This window comes from Pseudocercospora fijiensis (genome assembly GCF_000340215.1).
Source record: "Pseudocercospora fijiensis CIRAD86 unplaced genomic scaffold MYCFIscaffold_8, whole genome shotgun sequence".
NCBI classification, from domain to species: domain Eukaryota; kingdom Fungi; phylum Ascomycota; class Dothideomycetes; order Mycosphaerellales; family Mycosphaerellaceae; genus Pseudocercospora; species Pseudocercospora fijiensis.
Window position 1 is genome coordinate 99,983 of NW_006921539.1, and position 18,086 is coordinate 118,068.

The window sequence follows — 18,086 nt, forward strand, 5'->3', positions numbered from 1 at the left end:
ATTACGCGCTATTCTAAACCGCTTAAATTCCGTCTTCCTTATATTAAAATGTTCCTTAGTAAGCTTTGTACTAGCCTAATATAGGGGGTTAGTTATAAGCTACTCTATATCGAATTCCGGGAGAAGGGGTTGTACTAGTTTAGTAGGCTTAGTCGAGTAAGGGTTAGTAAAGACCTAGGTCTTATATCTAGTTAGGTACGTCTTAGTTTATTTAAACTATCGATCCTATTCGTTAGGTCTACGAAGGATAATAAGCTTACTACTACTAAGACGATTAGCTAATAAGAGGGCTATTACTAATAATATACTAGCGTTACTTTAAAGCGATTATAGAGATTTAAATAGTTGTTTCTTAGTACTATTAAGACTATCGATTATTAAAGGTCTCGTAGAATAGAAAAATTCTTTCCTACTATAGAAGTCTCTAATACCGCGGATTAAATCCGGGCTTATAACTATTACGTATAGCGCAGTAGATTACTTACGTAATACTACATTGCCGGCGGTTAAATTAGCTTCGTTTATTGCCTATATCTTAGTCTATTCTATAGTCTAAAATACAGTGTAAAAATTCTTCATGCTAAGAGGTCACGTGTCTGTCATGTGATTGAGCTGACGCGTCACAGACGCTAGCATTCGGTTCTTGAAAGATAGTGTAAGACTCATCCATGTAACAAAGGAGCACTTCACCTATTGATAGAACCACTCGGAAGGCGGAGAATAGATGCACCGAGCTACGAAATATTCTAGCGGTGCGGGGAAATCTGCCAGCAGAAGACGACTCAACCATACTACACTACTACACTACGGCTATATGTGCTACGTCTACAACTTGCACGCCAGAAGGGCTCATCGTAACCACAATGACAAAGATTGCGCAACCATCTCGACGAGGTCTGGCCAACCTCAACTCAGGCGCTTTCATCGACCTCGAGGAGGAAATCGGTAAACTACCAGCATACGACCCTTCAAAATGTCCCAACGGCTTGATCGACCTGTCTGGTGCTGTCAACAAGTTGATGAAAGACGTCATGGGCGAAAAGATCAAAACTTTCGCCGCACAGTATGCTTTTGACGGAGGTCAGTAAGAGTTTGGGACTTGAACGCAAGCACTTACCCGTAGCTTGTAGCTGTGAATTATGGACCTGTGATGGGACCTTCGAGTGAGTAGGCAAGATTCTACGTCCGGACACTGGTAGAGGTAGGGAATTGATTATGACCCAATAGGTTTCATCGAAGCCGTTGCGCGCTTTATCAACCATGGATTCAAACCCGCCACTCCTGTTGACAGTAAGCAGATCCTGGTGACCAATGGAGCATCCTCGTCAATTGACCTCGTTGCCTTCAATCTGTGTGATCCCGGCGAAGGAGTCATCGTTCTAACACCGACGTACATGATGTTTAAACATGATCTTTGCGCACGGACAGGGATCGAGTTCATCGCAGTGTCGGCCGATGTAGATGATCAATTCAGCGCTAGATACGCTCCTCAGCTCGCCAAACTACTGGAAGGCGCTATCGTAGAGAGCCAGCGACGCGGAATACCAGTCAAAGCGCTCTTGGTCTGCAACCCTTGCAATCCTGTTGGACGCTGTTACTCCAAAACGACTCTGACCTACCTGGCTCGACTCTGCGGCAGTCACGGCATGCATCTTGTTTCCGATGAAATATATGCGATGTCTTGTTTTGCATCCCTCGAACCTGGCTTGGACGAGTTCTCATCGGTACTGAGCATTCCAGAAGACTTGAGTAATAATGTCCTGGCTGAGAACATCCACTGCATTTATGGAGCGAGCAAAGACTTCGGTGCCGGCGGTCTTCGATTGGGATTCTTCGTCACCCGCAACGAGCTCCTATGGAAGGTTTGCAGGCGACTGGCTTTGTTCACCTGGGTGACCTCTTTTTCGACGGCCTTCTTTGAGCATTTCCTATCCGATCAATGTGCAATGACCGCGTACCTTGACCTCTACCACGTGCGACTTCGAGCTCGATATCTTCAGGTTACCGAGCTCTTGCGCGAGCATGGTATCCCATTTGTGTCCGCCAACAGTGGCATCTTTCTGCTCGTCAAATTGACGAAATGGTTGGAGTTCTTGGACAGCTCGCATCCGAAACTGAGTCGGGAGGAACAGCTTTGCCGTCATCTGGCATACAATGGTGGCGTTTTCATGAGCCCGGGAGAGGTAAGATATGTTCAAGCCTTTCACACACACACTCCTTTGCCTATACTGAACTAATCCTTAATTGCCGTCAGCTGTCCAATTGTGAAGTTCCTGGATGCTTCAGGCTGACTTATACTGCCCATGATCTGAACGTGCTGTCCTTGGCGATAGCCCGACTTGCAAAATCTCTGGCTGATTTGTCAACGTTGGGACAGTGAGTCGGACGGTGAAGGATAGTACTGTAAAAAGTCCAAATTGTTCACAGATCCGTATGTCCCGTTGGCTCATAATGATATGCTTCCACAAGCCTCCTTGCTCTCGGCCAATACTCCACCACCATATGCTTGGAGGCTGTGTCGTCCGTGCGTGTAACGTGAAGAACCATATGAAGCCAGAGGTTATCTTTTGCTTGGTTGTACATGGAGGTGAACGGCATAGCAACAATGTCTCCATTCAGTAGACCTGCTTCTTGTGCTCGGGATCCTTTCACAAGTCCTGTGACAAGATGTGGATCAGAGAGCAATGACTTCTCGTCGAATCCTAGCTCGAAAGCAGGTACATCATGGCGCACGCGTTGCACTGAAAGTTCCGACTCCAAGGCATTGCTCGGAGGAATCAAAATGATGCCAGCCTCCATTTCTTCGATGTGCCGAAAAGCATTGTGACCTCTTGGACCTATCAAGTCGTTTACAAGGCTTGCAAAGTCTGTCACATTGTGTCTCCCGCCGCTTCGAGACATTCGCGATAGCGCAACTACGACATCATCGAGATTCTTTTTGTTCGATGTTGAACTCTTGATCAAGCCATTGAGTAGCAATCCAAATGCAAACCCTCGACCATATGGGACACGCTGCGCGTGAGAGCAATTCCACGTCAGCTTTGCAACGTTGGCCATGTCTTCGTTGACGAGTGGGTTGGTGTAATAGGCGGTCATTTTCTGATTGATCTCATGAAGATATTGTTCGGCCGAGAGCAAATTTGAGCGATAGCGCAAAAGAACCGAATAATAATCGGCAAGACCCTCGGTGTACCAATTCTCCGACACCTGTGCCCCTGGCAGGAGAACCCAGTTATGCGACATTTCGTGTGCGAGGATTTCTTCTCGCTGGTATTGCGTCAAGGGATAAGTCATTTCTGTATCGTCCCAGCCAAAAACGAAAGAGTTGGGGAGAGCCGTGCCGGTGAGCGAGCCATGCGCATTGTGGCGTAAGAATATGCGAAAGTCTTGGCCTGAGTCCTGGAAGAATGATATCATATAGACATAAAGATCCTTCAGGACTGTACTGAGGTGATCGATGTCAAATGGAGGTTCAGTAAACCAGTAAATGTTGAAAGCTGGCCCAGGGGCTTCATGGATTGCTTTCTGAAGTCGGCCAAACAGGAGGAAAGATTCTTGCAACTCTTCCATACTGAATTGGCCTTCTGTGGTACTAGACTTGTTGCCTGGACCTCGACTGGAAACAGCTGATACATCGGGATCAGCGCTCGAGAGGTCCCATTCAAGCGTGGTGCGAATGCGTGGCTCCTTAGGCATAAAGGGCAGGGCTATTATCCCATAACCAGAACCTATAGCTCCATGACCATCTCGTCGAAAGTCCAGTGCCGGTCCTGGTGGCGCATCTTCTTGCAGAGGACGTGGCAGAGCAGTATATGAGACGGTGACATTGCCGGCAGTGGTCCTTGTAGTTGTCCAGATTCGCTGTGTGCCCGCAGCCGATGTGACTAGGCGACTTGTCACGTTAATCTCGCCATGGTCGTCGTGGAAAGTCAGTCCATCGTTGGTAGTATGGCCCAGTGCTAGGTTGGCAATGGCTTCGAAAAGGGAGAATATGTCGGACGAGGCATCAAAGGTGAAGTTTGCGACGGTCTGTTGCACCTTCAAGGCCGCAGGATCGCCATAGCGATCAAAGGTGGGAGTGAGAAGGACGTGCCATATTGGCAGGATAGCAGAGTGATCTACAGCTTCGCATTGCAGACGACCGAGGAAGCAGAGGCAGCCGATTATGGCTGACAACGCGTAGGAATGAAAGCCACGCTGTAACATGTTATGTCGTTGCAACAATTATTAAGAAGATAGAAAAGTACATATAGCAGCTCCTTCTCGCCCCTGCCTGCCAACACGGCTGACTAATACTGCATCTGCCTAGTCTGATTCTTGAAAAGCCTAAACATGTGTTTAGTAAGCTTAAAGAGACCGGTCCCTCGAGACTAAACCGAGCCCTAGCTATCCGCCTAAGCCCTAGTATAACCCGAGATTACAAGATCGCCTATTTTATATAAAATCGCGTAGAAGTAGATAATCGCGTCGCTATAGTCCCTCCGACCGGGCAACTACTACTATATTACTACTAGTAGCTATTAAGCTAAAGTTTACTAGTAAATTAGTAGTATAGCAAAATTTAAGGTATTACTAGTTACTATCTATATAGGTCTAAGCGGATTACGACCTATAGCCTTATAACTATACGGTACTATATATACTAGCTTATATTAGTCTCTTAGTTACTAACTAGCCTACTACTATATATAATACTACTACTAAGTAAACTAATAGTACTATTACTATAGTACCTAGTAATAAAGTAGCTGCCCTATTAGCTATATAAGCGACTATTACTATTAGTACTAGTATTATTACTAAGTAGCCTATCGTTATTATTACTTATATAATACTACCTACTAGCGGCTCTAGCTAGCTTACTACTTCGCTCGCTCTTCTTCCGCCTATAAAGTATTATTTAAGCCCTATAGTACTTGTCCTATTCGAGCGGAGCGACGGCGTAGAGCTCGAGAACAAAGTTAGATTAGCGCCTATAGAGCGCGGAAGCGTATATTTAGCGTACAATGTTATAACAATAGCTATTGTTATTATAGTTGTTAGTAACGTAAAGTAGAAGGAATAGCCTTAGGCTCGATATACGTAATTGCGATTCGAATTATTAACTAATTATAGCGCGCGCTCTGTTTTGTAGGCGTATTTTTTAAATTTAGCCTCCCTCGAGGCCCTATACTACTATTGCTTATTTACTAACTATACCTACACGTATATGCAAATCTATACGTTATATAGTACTAATCTAATTTATTCTCGAGCTCTACGCTAGATTTACTAGATACCTTCTATAACTATTTACTCGCTTCGCTCGCTTAGGTTACTCTAGGTACCTATTAAATCTATCGCTCCGCTCGAATAAACGTTAGTTCTTACGTACTCGTAGGTCTTTAATCTCTTAGCAAAGTAGATCTAGCTTAGAACGTAGCTCCGGAGTAACTAGAAGTAATAATAAAGATACCTAACTCGTAGATTATAATAATTATTACTTAAAGCCGGCTAGATAGTAAGCGGAGCTATACGGTCGATTAGCCTTCTAGTAAGGGTATTACTAAGTACGTTATTAGCTCTTTAAGTACTTATAGTAATTAGTAACTATAGTATAAAGTTATATAAGAGATATACCTAGTTCTAAAATAAAGTCGACTATTCTAGCCGTTAGAGTCTTTCGCTTCCTAGCTACTATAATCCTATTTAAGTCGTCTAATTCTCGAGCCGTTACTATACGCTTTATAGTATATAGTATTACTCCGCTAGTAAGAGATATACGCTTACTAAAGATTACTTCCGGTTCTCGTAAATTATACGTTCTATAGAAGTTAATAAACTAGTGCTTATAGAAGTAGCTCGGTAATAGTATAGCGCGGCTTCTACCTATTTTAAGAAGCTTTACAATATCGTATTTACAGGAACAGCTACACGTCTTACGAAGGCAGTCGTTATAGTAGTATTATAAGTAGGGGTACGAGTACGCCGAGTACTTAGTCTCGTTGCCGTTATCGTTAGTCGTAGTCCGTAGAAGGTCGTTAGTACGTTAGTATAGATCCTTAGCCTCGAGAAGATAGTAGTTGTTTACAGCTCGAGAAACGCTCGCCTTAAATAGTCTAGTAAGTACTTTATTATAATTTCTTTTAGTTCTTAGTAAGGCGGATACGACGGCAATTATACCCTTTATTCTACTAATTAAGAAGGCTCTTAAATAACGTAAAGATATCGTAGCGGCTACTATACTTAAGCTAGGCTTTAATACGTCTATATATAGCTTTAACTCGCAAGGTTGTTTTATAGCTAAAGTATAGAACTTCGTTAGTCTAGTAGTCGATAATATAAGTCTTATAGTACTACTAGTTATTATTAAGATAGGCCTTAAATATAGGATAGACCGTAACGTTATCTAGTTTCTAAGTGTTCTCGTTAAGCTCGGCTTTAGTTTAACTATAGATAGTATAAGCGAATAACCGTAGAGACTTACTAGTTTAAGGACTATTAGTCTAAGAGCCGTCGGTACCCTTTACCTAACTAAATTCGCTACGCTCCTTATAGATACGAGTTAATATATCTTACTATAGATACTAGTCGTAGACGATATTTAATAAGCCTAGATAGATCTCTCTACTTGCTAGTATTAAGGCGACTTCTTAATTAGTAGTAATAACGAGAGATAGCGGATAACTAGCCTATTCGAGACCCTTCCGTAGTAACTATAATAAAGTAGCAAAATCGGCTTAATTAGACTTTAGTTAAATAAGTCTAACGCCGAGCTTAATAGTATTATTTATTAGTCTAGTAGCGATAATATCTCGAAGCTTAAGATTATAGATATTAGTTAAATACGTCGTATTAATAATAAGGGTATATAGCGTATTCTTAAAGGCCTCGAGTAGCTTAGGGTAGAGCGTAACTATACTTTAAATAGTATCGTTCTTAGGGTTCTCGTAAATATTATAGAAGATACTATTTTCGTTTAATAACTTAACTATACGCTATATCTACTATTAAGCGTCTATATTATAAGCCTATACGATATTCCGTATATCCTTTAGCTTAAGAATAATATTATAATACTATAGCCGCGGAAGTAGGCTATAATCTTCGCGATTAGTATACGAGACTACTATAAGCGCTACTACGCTCTAGTTATTCTAGGAACTCTACGGATCTTAAGCGGCGCCTATATATAGCAAGGGCGACGATATCGTCCTTCTTGTAGTTACAGAACTAGTAATCTTCTTTAGTAGAATACCGAATAACCTATTAACCTTTAGGCTAGCTTAGGTCGATAGTAATAGTATAGAAGTAGAATTTATACCCTATTTTCTTTAAGGTTAAATTCCGCTTTATTACTTCCTTCTAGATACGCTTATCTAGTAAGCTAAAACAACTACATACCTAGCAGTAGCGATACTTAATACTATTCTTATTCTTCTACGGCTTATACTACTTAAACTCGTACCTAGTCGCCTTTCCGAAGATATAGATATACGACTTAAGAGCTCGATAAAACGGAAACTACGACTCGCGCGGTATTAGACTATAAGGGCGCTCCTTTAGTAAGAATAGATACTTCTAAGAACGTACTATTAATACTAATCGATATTTAGGAAGCGATATACGTTCTCGAAGTACGTTTAGTAAGCGACTATAACCTCGAATACGTATTTCCTATAACTTAATAACTACCGCTACTATTTCTACCTCTTCCTATAACTTTATAACTACCGCCGAAAGCGCGCCTTCTACCGCTATTTATACCTCTTCCTACGACTTAATAACTACTGCCGAGAGCGCGCCTTCTGCCGCTATTTCTACTACTATTTCTATCTCTGCCTATAACTAAATAACTACTACCGCTACTATATTATTACTATCGCTAGTAATAACTTTATCGAGAAACTTATCGTATAATAGGAATTTAGCTATTTTTAGTAGTTACTAGGCAATCTACTATAAAAGGGAGAAGAAATACGAACTTTAGGTCTATAGTAGAATTTATAATATAATTTCTTAGATAATACGCTACGCGCCTATTAATAATACTAACTAGGAATAGAAATAGCCTATATTAGGCGGAAAGAGTACGTAATTTAATATAGAGGCGATTCTATAAGAGTGCTAGCACCGGGTTATACTAGGGCTCGGGCGGGTAGCTAGGGGCCAGGGCTCGGTTTAGTCTCGAGGAGACCGGTTATATAAGCAGGATCCTGTATGCGTACGAAGCTCTGGCTAACTATATCATTGCTTGACTACTGCGAGCATGCTTTTCTACACCGATCTCAGAATATTTTTCCTGCTCCACATCACTGCTGGATCGGCTTCACCTCTTTCGCAGCAACCTCTTCTCGGCAGCACCGTCGACCCCTTCCCGGTATACTGGCAAAACGACACCGTCTGCGCCGCAAACTCTTCGCATTTCGTAGGAACAGTTCCGGTCGCTCAGAGCAGAGGGCTCTTCTTCTGTACGCGTTGAACCCCATGACTCCATCGGCCAAAGTTCGCCCTGCTGACACGCCTCGGCGCCAGGGTTTGTGGAGAGTCGAGATGATCCGATTGCAAGTCCTACAATCATCTGGTTGAATGGGTATGCACGACGCTCTTCAACATCCGCAGTGCTTGAGCTGAGCTGACGGCTGCGTGCGTGGTGGGAAGCGGTCCTGGTGCGAGCTCGCTGGTCGGGCTGTTCGAAGAGATAGGACCATGCCGAATGTCGACCCTGAGCGAGACGCTTCCCAATCCTCACAGCTGGTCAGAATATGCCAATCTGCTGTTCCTAGAGTGAGTGACCCGAGCTCTTCCCTACTCCTGTGAGCACTCTCGTGAGGACTCGTCCGCTGAACTTTGGACATGGTAGCCAGCCTTCTGGAACAGGACTCTCGGCTTCCTCGTCTCCTGTAACAACCTTGCATACGGCCAGTCTCGACTTTTCAACCTTCGTGAAGCGCTTCACGCGACAGTACCCTCAATACTTCGCCAAAGGCCTCTTCATCGCCGGCGAGTCCTTTGGTGGAATTTATGTGCCGAGGTTCACCTCCGACATTGTCCAGGAGCAGCTCAGCTTCCGCGAAGGGGCGCTTGAAGTTCCAATCCATGGCATCATCTTGGTAGACGCCCTGGTCGATGGCGCTTCCTCGCCCCTCGGTCATTATGAGATGTTCTGCACAGGTGAAGCCGAGTTTCCCGTCCACTTCAACCAGAGTACGTGCGATGCTATTGCGATGGCGATGCCAGAAGCCGAGCGCTTGCAGCATTTATGTCAAAGTACCCAAGATCCTTACGTGTGCTCGACAAGTCACGAATTTGGTCTGAACAACATCTATCGCTATTTACAAGAACAAGAGGTGGATACACGTCGACGGAGTCCTTACGATCGTAAGTTGTTCATCGCGGTTTCGCCAGAGACATGGGAAATACAGTATCTCCACTGACATGTCAAGTACAGTTCGTCTCCCGTGTGGCGAAGACCGATTCTGCATCCCAAAGTCCCCAATTTCCATCGAGCATCATCTGAATCGTCCCGAAATCCAACGTCGGCTCGGACTACGCCAGCCCGTGGAGTATGTTTCAATCAACTTCTCGCTAAATGCTGCGTTTACCGCACATCCAGAAAACTTGATCCCGACAACAAGAGAAGTCACATTTCTTCTTGACGAGGGGGAACTCTCGGTGCTTGTCATGAATGGCAATTTTGACGCTGTCATGTAAGTCATGCGCATCCATCCACCCAGGTTCCTCCCCAAGGCAGGAGGACTTGTTTGACGATATTGTAGCACGACGCCTGGTGTATTTCGTGAGTATACAGAGCTGCCATGGAAAGAGAACATCAAGTTCCGCCTTCAGCCGCGCGAGTCATGGAGATATATGGAAAGCCGATCGGGTAGACATCGCGTCGGAGGGGAAAGAAAAGGGACTGGGCGACTGCAAGTTTTCGGCATTGACGATGCAGGGCACATGTCTCCGGGCGACCAGAAGGAAGCTGTCTCGTCGATTGTGAGAAAATGGCTGAGATCGTGATTGTAGGCCCAGAATGTCACATGTAGCAACGGCGCTCTCGACGTGACGAATACGGACGCCAAACTATTCCGGCAGTGAGAACATCTCAATCGTCTTGTCGTTTGCTCGCTCGCTTCATCTGATCAGCTGTGCTCGTCTGAAGACCTCCAGAGTCCAGAACGACCAAGTCCAGATCCATGAACAGCCAGTCGCTAGATTTGCTCGACCCCAACCCGAGAGATTACCAAAATCTTCGGAGCCTTTGATGCAACGGAGCTGGACAGGGTCAAACAGGCCAAGTGCCATTGATAAAGAGCAAGCGAAGCTGTAGCACTCAGCACTTGAATCTTTCCTGCAAGGTATAGAGGGGAGAGGCCAGACTTGAACACAAGCTGACTCTCTTGCGCTCGAAGACACATCACTTCTTCATTGATCGCAATGGATCATCTCAAAGCCCTCCGTTGATTGCCAAACCCATCAGACTCCTGGAGAAAATTTGCTGCACCATCACGATCTTGAAAGAACGGTTCATGTTGACTGAAAGTAAGAATTGCAGCTACATCTGGGAGATGTACACAGACCTGCCGTGCCGAAAAACACATATCGATGTGCCACCGATCTGACGCGCAAGGCTTGCTTGTCAAACGGCACTTTTTTTTGCGTCAGCTCATCTGCTTTGTGGACCACAATTTCATCTGGATCTGTCTCTAGAGAGCAAAGTCTACATTTTTTCAGTGCCAACCAAATCTGCCAGCCTACTATGCATTCGCTTCTATTCTTGCCTGCTGGCTCTTTCAGCCATCTGCACAATTGAATGAAAAAGGGAGTGATCCACGAGCAACGGACCAGACATGCGATCACAAATCCCACCGCCGCAACTCCCTCGAACATGTACGACAGGCCGTTCAACGACTCGCACCACTTCCGGTTGCTGAATAGCAGTCTATGCGTAATCAAGATAGTCCTCTTAATTACGAATTAGATTTCGACGATGCAGAGAAGCTAAGAAGGCATACTCCACCTCCAATGAAGATATTTTTTCTCGTTCTTCATCCTCGATAATGATTTTTCAACCTCTTTGGACAGGCAGTCATGCCTAGCTAAGCTAAGAAACATACCAAGCAGGACAATGACTTCTTGGCTACGGCAAGATAGATCTTCCAGAAATCTGTGTCGAGAATGGAGATTATACCGCGAAATGAGACCTCTTGCTCTATGAAATGCTGCACGCCAAGAACCTGTCCTAAGAACCGCTGCATGGGGCATGATTATCGAACATGTCAAAAACGCGGTGAGTGACGCCATTGCAGGCTTTCACAGGACATGTCTCGGCTCTTCGGCCAGTGTAGACCGAGCATGAAGGTGAAAAGTCATGCAGTGAGATGGCTGAAACTCTTCACCCATGCCTCATGATAGAACTAATAATAGAAGCTCCATGTCCATCTTCCCCGAGTGAATCTACAAGAATCTCTGCAGAAAGATGTCGTGGGGCCGATTTGAAGTTCCAACGAACCTTGGATAAGACTTCCGACAAGGTCGAGGCTCTCCTTTTTCGTACAGCAGTACTTGTCTCTTCAACATGCTACAGTCGCAGTCGCAGAGTCCAGAGTCCAGACCCGACCCGACCAGGTCTTGCAAGTTCCTTTTCGCCAGCATCTGAATATGCCGAAGTGTATCCGAACAGTCTTGACTGCTTGCTCTTCGAACAGCTGCTGAGCAAGTGATTGACACCTCAATGAGACTTGAGATTGCGTCGCTATACGACCAAACACTGCGGCCACCTAAATTTTGTTAGCAGTCGCACTGAGATGAATCGGTGAGCCGATGATCTTAGTAAGCGGACGCTTGAGGTTTATGCTCCTGCGTTGGAAGTTCATAAAAGCCGCAACCGCAGCCTTGTCCCTGTCGAGTCTTGCAGCATGAGGCAGCCAATAGGTAGAGGCCGATCGCGGTGTTGGAAGTGGAGAGAGGCATAAGATTTGAGCATACAGTCACCCTGGCCAGGTACCCATATAGCAGCTGACTTTCGAAGATGAGTGGAAGTCGTTCAGAAGGAGTCAATCGCCTTCTACCTTGCAGCTGATCACTTTGGCCGTCCGCTCATGCCATTCCAAGAACAACATTCGACTCGGAGCTGAAATGTTGACCGCAAATCCAATCCACCAGGTGGAAATCGCGCGGCAAGATAGTTCGATCAAGCCGGTCTTGCCGTTGACGGACGCTCTGGACGGACTGTCAGCGGAAGGGCAGATACGAGGAATTATGGACTCGCTCATCTTCGTTATCAACAATCGAGTCTTCGATCGAGCTTCGCTCCCATGGACACGATTTGTCCCGGACTTCCAAGCGGGAACCAACATAGCTCTTCCAATCCGGAACTCTAGGGAAGTGTTCGACATGTTCCAGACGGTCGCCGCGGCCTGTCCAGACTACAAAGTGACACTGTCGCACGCGCAGATTTTGGTGGATGAGGAAGCGGGTAGCGCAAAGGTGTCGTGGAAAGGGGAATCGGTCGGCTTGTTTCCTGGAATCACAATTCCCAATATTGGTGTTACGGAGTTTGAGAGGATTGATGGTCGCTGGTGGGTGTCCCGATCTGACGATATCAGAGGGCAGGGCGATTACCCTCATGTCGCGGACCTCACCTATCTGCAGGCATGGAGTCCTGGGGTTGATTGACAATGTATACTTGGGGACAAGTTCCAAATCGACACATTGTACTCGGCGGTGAATACTTCTATGACGGTAGAGAAGAAGATTGTGACTAGTTTCCCGGATCAAATCGACGTGCATTCGCTACTGCTCCATATTATCTCACCGTGGGAAGCTGCAATGAATGCGGAGTCGTGATTTCATGGTGAATACTGAAGGCTTTGAGACCGCATCTCATAGGTTCTGAGACTCAGTCTTCACGACATCACATTCACTGACAAACAAAGTTATGACGCAAGATCTGACCCACCCCATTTAAGCAGTCCAAATCGTCGAAAAAACATCCACCAAACCCTGCACCGCAAGCAAGTTGACCTTCTCAGGACCTCCTCTTACCCAATACCAATACCCAATTCCAACACCCCCAGTCACTGTAGTCGCCATCATGGTCCGCATCGCCTCGACCAGCCTCGCCGTCATTGGCGCTCTGCTCGCCCCGTCCGTGTCCGCCTGGGGCATCGCGTTCTACAGTGGCGAGAACTGCAATCAGGACGAGCGTTTCGTGAGCGCCGCCGCAACAATCGCGAGAAAGCAAGCTAACCCGCCCTAGGACTCGATCATGTATAGGGGCGACAGCACGAAAAACAGCAAGTGCCTCGAGGTCGGCGAGCCGGGTGAGAACTGCGAGTGGGTAAGTGCAGTTCACCTCTACCACCATATGTCAGACCAAGCACGCTGACTTTATCCCAGTACACCCACGAGGGCACTCAGGTCGCCGAGTGCACCGCTCCAACCAAATGGACCAACAGCTTCTACTGGTCCATCGGCTCGATCTGCGGCGTGGGCTTCGAAGATAACCACGACTGCTATGTAAGTTCGAAAAGCCGGAAAAGGTTGGGGGCGCATGCTAATGAGCTGTCTGACCACAGTTCAACGACTTCGACTGGCACGGTCAGCAGTGCCTCAAAGTCACCGATCGTCCTGACTGGGCTTTCCACGGCCAGACTCTCACCTTCCAGTGCCGCGATCGCGAAGAGGATGGACTCCAAGATGTTGTGCCGTACATCCCGATGGGCGCCTTGAACATTACGGTGCCATAAGCGCGCGCGACTGAACAAATTCGATGACTTGCCTCCGGACGGCGAAGAGTTTTCTTTTTGAGCGAGTTTGCATGGTGGCAGCAGCGGCGTAGCGGAAAGGGTCATAGCGAGATAACGGCGTCCCAAGAGCGCGACAGGCATGCAGTCAGCTGAGCTGGTCTCGGTGTTGCCAAATTCGACGGCAATCAGGTCGTCCTCCTAGCATAAGCCGCTATAGCTTTCCTGCAGCGGCAATCCAAGAAACCGATTTACCTCAAGCACAAGGAGCAGGACACATCTGCGTCAGATGTAGCTCTCATAAAGCCTCATTGCATCCTCATTCTGCTTCTCCAAGTCCACATCATTGGTGAAGGCTGCGCCACGCTTGAAGAAGTCGCGCATACCCTCAACATTGTCTTTCAATTCAGGCTCAGCATATGCGTAGACTCTACCAAATTTCCTAGTCTGATCCACCACAGCTTGGGATCGAGGTCTTCTCGCACCATCATAAGCCTTGAAGACCGCCTCGATCTGGGTGGAGTTGGTGACTCTTGAGAAGAGGTGAGTGAGAACAGCGCAGTCCTCGAGAGCCTGAGCAGCACCATTGCCAGCGAACCCGTACATCGTATGAGCGGCGTCGCCAATCATGCACACGTTTCCTCGGTAGTATATCGGCGCATGGTCGTGGTCGGCAGCTGTCCATTGCATATTCACATCCTCTGCGACCATGCTCACAAAGAGCTTAGCTTCGTCGCTGTAATCACCGTAGTCTTCCGGGTTCAGCGGAGGAGCCTCGCCAGTTTTGCTGAACTTCGCGCCACGAATGGCGACGCCGATATTGATTCTCTTGCCTTTGTCGAGAGTGATGGAGTTCACATGTCCTTTTGGACCAAGAAAGATGGGCACGTACTTCGTCCACTTCGGGTCTATGCCTCTGGCAACAGCTTTCTCCATTGGCATCATTCGTCGGTAGATGTGCCAGCCTTCGTGGTTCTTTGGGGCAGTTGCAGGATGATCAGGCCCCAAGATGTATGACCGTGTAAGGCTTCGCATCCCATCGGCACCTATCAAGCAATCTACTTGGACTTTCTCTCCATCCTCAAACTCTACCGTGACAGTATTATCGTGCTCTTCTATGCTCTTGACCCGCTTCCCAAACTTGACCCTCTCTTTCGGTATAAGCTCCATCAAACCTCTCAGTAGCTCGGCTCTTGCAATGGTCTTTCTGCCCTTGGCTCTGCCCAGCTCTGCGACACACTCTCCTGTATGCGGACCATGCGCCAGAATCACCTCGGTCACTATCTCTTCATCCTCTTCGCCGATGGTGACAGCTCGATCGAAGTATGTTTGCTTGACCTCGTCGCCGATCAGGCCCATCGCCTTGATCGCATTCATGTGTAGTGCTAGACCGGCTCCTACATCTTTGTGCTCTGGAACAGATTCGTAGACATACCAGTCAATGTTCGACTGCTTCGACAGTCCAGCTGCCACCGCCAGACCCGCAATTCCTCCTCCGACAATGGCCACTCTGACCGGCTGTCCTGCTGAGCCCATGATGTTTCGTGCTGATGTAGAAAGAGAGGCGTGCTTGTACAGGCCCGTAATGCTCCAATTTTGGGAAAGTTGTGCTCACCTGTCGTTACTTACCTTCCATGGTTTGAAAGCAGTGCCGAGCAACTTTGGTCCGAAAGCACATCTGCGATGCGCGCATGTGACTATGACGATGCGTTGAATTCACGTGTTCCTGTTGGTGAGGTGTGGGGATCATCGACAGCTGTCGTGAACCACAGTGCTCCGAGCCGAACGGGTGTAGCTAAGAATAGTTGATAAGGCTATAGAGAAGTGAATCAATCGCAGAGCGGCAGACAGGATAAAATCAGTGACATATTGCGGATCACAACTTCTGCTATGTGTATCGAAAGCAAGGAAAGGAGAGAAGTGCAAAGGAAAGCGACGGCATCATCGTCAGCGAATGCTTGGCATTGTATGTTTGTGCGAGAGCATCTGTCGATGGGTGCAATGTCTATCATTATCGCATACGCCATATATGTACTGTATAGAGATAAACCGGGCACAAGCCTTCATGCCTGTGGCTTGTAAGGCCTCGTCAACACAGTCCTCTGTGTCGAAGCGCAGGAAGATCTATATGTGTAATTGCAGAACTCATCGCTGAAGCACTTATATAAAGAGCTTGCTTCCGCGATACTTGTGCTTCGAACCATACTCCGTCGGTGTGCCGTAGATGTTGGCCTCCGTTTCTCTTTCTGGGAATCCTTCAAAAGATGCAGCATAAGTGGCGACGGAATGAGCGATCAGCTTGGTGTTCACAACCCATGCTGTCATATTGACATTGCCCACGTCGTCGCAGAGCTGATGGTAGCATGGATCGTACCAGTCTCCAGCTTTGCCACCAAACTCTCTAGCCTCCTCCTTAGTCTTGACTCCTTCTGCGCCAGTAGCCACGCCTCCGGCTGGAATACCAGCGCGAATGAATCCATCGTAATCGCTGCGGCCGTCGAATGGGATGAATGTATAGTTGAGACCATGTTTCTTGTACCAGTCAACGTAAAGGTCTCGGAGCTCTTCGGACCCAGCTGGATTTTCATCATTGGTAGCATTATAGACCTGGTATGCGAAGTTTGGACTGCCCATCATGTCGTAGTCCATGAATAGTCGGACTTTCCGGTTCTCCTCTGGCGCAAGTGTCGCTGCGTAGTAATTCGATCCAAGGAGACCTTCTTCTTCGCCAGCCCACCAGGCAAAGCGTACACAGTTGTTCACACTGAATTCGGTCAGCGCTGTCGCCACTTCAAGCAATGACAGCGTGCCAGAGCCATCATCGTTGATACCAGGGCCAGCTTCAACACTGTCAGAGTGAGCGCCAAGCATCACCTACAGCAGAACTTGTTAGCGATCGTCCTTCGTTTTCCGAGAGGAGAATTGTGAATCAGGTCACTTACACAGTTATCTTTGTCACCTTGAACAGTCTCGGCGATGATGTTGTTGGTCCCGATAGTCTTGACCTCGGCGTCAATGTATGCGATGACACTGACAGAACGTCCATCCTGAAGCTGCTCAATGTATGGCTTGGCTTCCTCCAAAGAGATGCTGAATGAGGCGATGTGGTCCGCGTCGGGTTCTCCTAGTGTCCCTCCAAAGAGACCGTTTTCGTTGTTGTATATGACTGCAGCGACTGCACCTGCTTGACCAGCCAGAGAGGACTTGTTACCAAATGCGCACTGTCCTCTCTGGATGAAAGCAATATTGCCTCTGACTGAGCTCGGATAGTCAGACGCTTCACAACCGCTGTTCTCAACCAGTATGAGATCGCCCTGTACCGGCTCGTGGTCCTTGGTTGGCGGCGTGAGGCTCATAGCGGACGCATTTTTGATCACTTCATCATCAAGGACGAGCCGGGACTCCGACACGTATCCAAGAACGGCAGGAAATGTCTGCTGCGAGACGTGGTAATAGCTTCCAAGCTTGGACAGAGTGGCCCATATGTAGTCGAGAGTAGCGGCATGGCCAGCACTGCCTGGTCACTGTCAGTAATGGACGCAATATGTCGCGTTTGCTCTGACTCGCCTATGACTCTGGTAGGGCGATTGTATTCGTGCCAGCTCAATTCGGCGAGCTTGTAAAGATCCTCGGCCCTCGCAAGCAGTTTGTCGCCGTCAATCTTCGACTGCAGCAGTTCGGTGTCGACCAGCGATTTGCCGCTGGAAGATGCCTCCTTATCGATCAAGGGTTGCTGACCATTGAACGCCGAAACCAGACCTGCGATGGAGAGGAGCACAATTGGTCCGAAGCGTGCCATCTTGACACGATATTATTTAATCCCAAGTCTGCGATGAAGAACAACCTTGATGACTCGATGTTTTGATGATTTCGTTGCGCGGACAACGTGGAAGTCAACGCCAGGTTGGGCGTGGGGGCGGAGCAGGCGAGATTGGAGCCTCCAGCACGAACAACTCAGCAGGATTCAACAACATTATCAAGTTGCGCATTGAGCGGAGGCTCTTTCTCATATGACACGCTGCTCAGACGCCTCAGATGGCAGATGACAGGCCTGAGGCGCATGACCAAGTGTCGAAGTCTTCGTTCCTTGCGTTGCCACCAGAAATCCGCATGACCATCTTCCAGCATTGCCTGCACATTCCTGGTCTCTCAACTACACCTGTTCCCCATAGAGCCGCGGCGTACGCGAAAGGATACACGTCTGGAGTCGGCCATATAACTTTGGCCCGGGATGGCGAAGAGTGGCGTTCTGTCTCCATCGCCCGCCCACCGGGCTTCGCCTTCAGCGCGACATCTGTTCTCCGAGTATGCAAATCAATACACAGAGAAGCCATGGACGTCCTGTACGACAAGATG

General features: G+C 47.4%; 8 protein-coding genes across 8 annotated transcripts; 4 read left to right on the plus strand and 4 right to left on the minus strand.

Annotated features, from left to right (window-relative positions):
- Positions 1-1,235: 1,235 nt before the first annotated feature.
- Positions 1,236-2,237, plus strand: MYCFIDRAFT_142418 (aminotransferase class-I; the record flags this gene model as incomplete). Its single annotated transcript, XM_007932272.1, has 1 exon — positions 1,236-2,237. A coding segment is annotated over one exon (1,002 nt), but the record flags the coding sequence as incomplete, so codon positions are not given.
- Positions 2,238-2,421: 184 nt separating this feature from the next.
- On the minus strand, positions 2,422-4,206 carry MYCFIDRAFT_79901 (uncharacterized protein; the record flags this gene model as incomplete). Its single annotated transcript, XM_007931619.1, has 1 exon — positions 2,422-4,206. One exon carries the CDS (start codon positions 4,204-4,206, stop codon positions 2,422-2,424), a length of 1,785 nt encoding a protein of 594 aa, XP_007929810.1.
- Positions 4,207-8,248: 4,042 nt separating this feature from the next.
- MYCFIDRAFT_34326 (uncharacterized protein) lies at positions 8,249-9,693 on the plus strand (the record flags this gene model as incomplete). The annotated part of the gene is made up of 5 exons (XM_007931433.1): positions 8,249-8,450; positions 8,515-8,572; positions 8,641-8,766; positions 8,843-9,360; positions 9,431-9,693. 5 exons carry the CDS (start codon positions 8,249-8,251, stop codon positions 9,691-9,693), a joined length of 1,167 nt encoding a protein of 388 aa, XP_007929624.1.
- A 1,290-nt stretch (positions 9,694-10,983) lies between these two features.
- MYCFIDRAFT_177659 (uncharacterized protein) lies at positions 10,984-11,385 on the minus strand (the record flags this gene model as incomplete). Its single annotated transcript, XM_007931620.1, has 4 exons — positions 10,984-11,057; positions 11,100-11,234; positions 11,270-11,292; positions 11,333-11,385. The coding sequence occupies 4 exons, from the start codon at positions 11,383-11,385 to the stop codon at positions 10,984-10,986; spliced, it is 285 nt and encodes a 94-aa protein (XP_007929811.1).
- A 688-nt stretch (positions 11,386-12,073) lies between these two features.
- Positions 12,074-12,787, plus strand: MYCFIDRAFT_212095 (uncharacterized protein). The gene has a single exon (XM_007931621.1). It carries the CDS (start codon positions 12,121-12,123, stop codon positions 12,658-12,660), a length of 540 nt encoding a protein of 179 aa, XP_007929812.1. The 5' UTR covers positions 12,074-12,120; the 3' UTR covers positions 12,661-12,787.
- A 291-nt stretch (positions 12,788-13,078) lies between these two features.
- Positions 13,079-13,733, plus strand: MYCFIDRAFT_198863 (uncharacterized protein; the record flags this gene model as incomplete). The annotated part of the gene is made up of 4 exons (XM_007931622.1): positions 13,079-13,195; positions 13,286-13,324; positions 13,384-13,503; positions 13,563-13,733. The coding sequence occupies 4 exons, from the start codon at positions 13,079-13,081 to the stop codon at positions 13,731-13,733; spliced, it is 447 nt and encodes a 148-aa protein (XP_007929813.1).
- A 282-nt stretch (positions 13,734-14,015) lies between these two features.
- Positions 14,016-15,266, minus strand: MYCFIDRAFT_34916 (uncharacterized protein; the record flags this gene model as incomplete). The annotated part of the gene is made up of 1 exon (XM_007931470.1): positions 14,016-15,266. One exon carries the CDS (start codon positions 15,264-15,266, stop codon positions 14,016-14,018), a length of 1,251 nt encoding a protein of 416 aa, XP_007929661.1.
- A 463-nt stretch (positions 15,267-15,729) lies between these two features.
- Positions 15,730-17,529, minus strand: MYCFIDRAFT_57906 (uncharacterized protein; the record flags this gene model as incomplete). The annotated part of the gene is made up of 3 exons (XM_007931574.1): positions 15,730-16,604; positions 16,673-17,243; positions 17,294-17,529. The coding sequence occupies 3 exons, from the start codon at positions 17,527-17,529 to the stop codon at positions 15,891-15,893; spliced, it is 1,521 nt and encodes a 506-aa protein (XP_007929765.1). The 3' UTR covers positions 15,730-15,890.
- Positions 17,530-18,086: the final 557 nt, after the last annotated feature.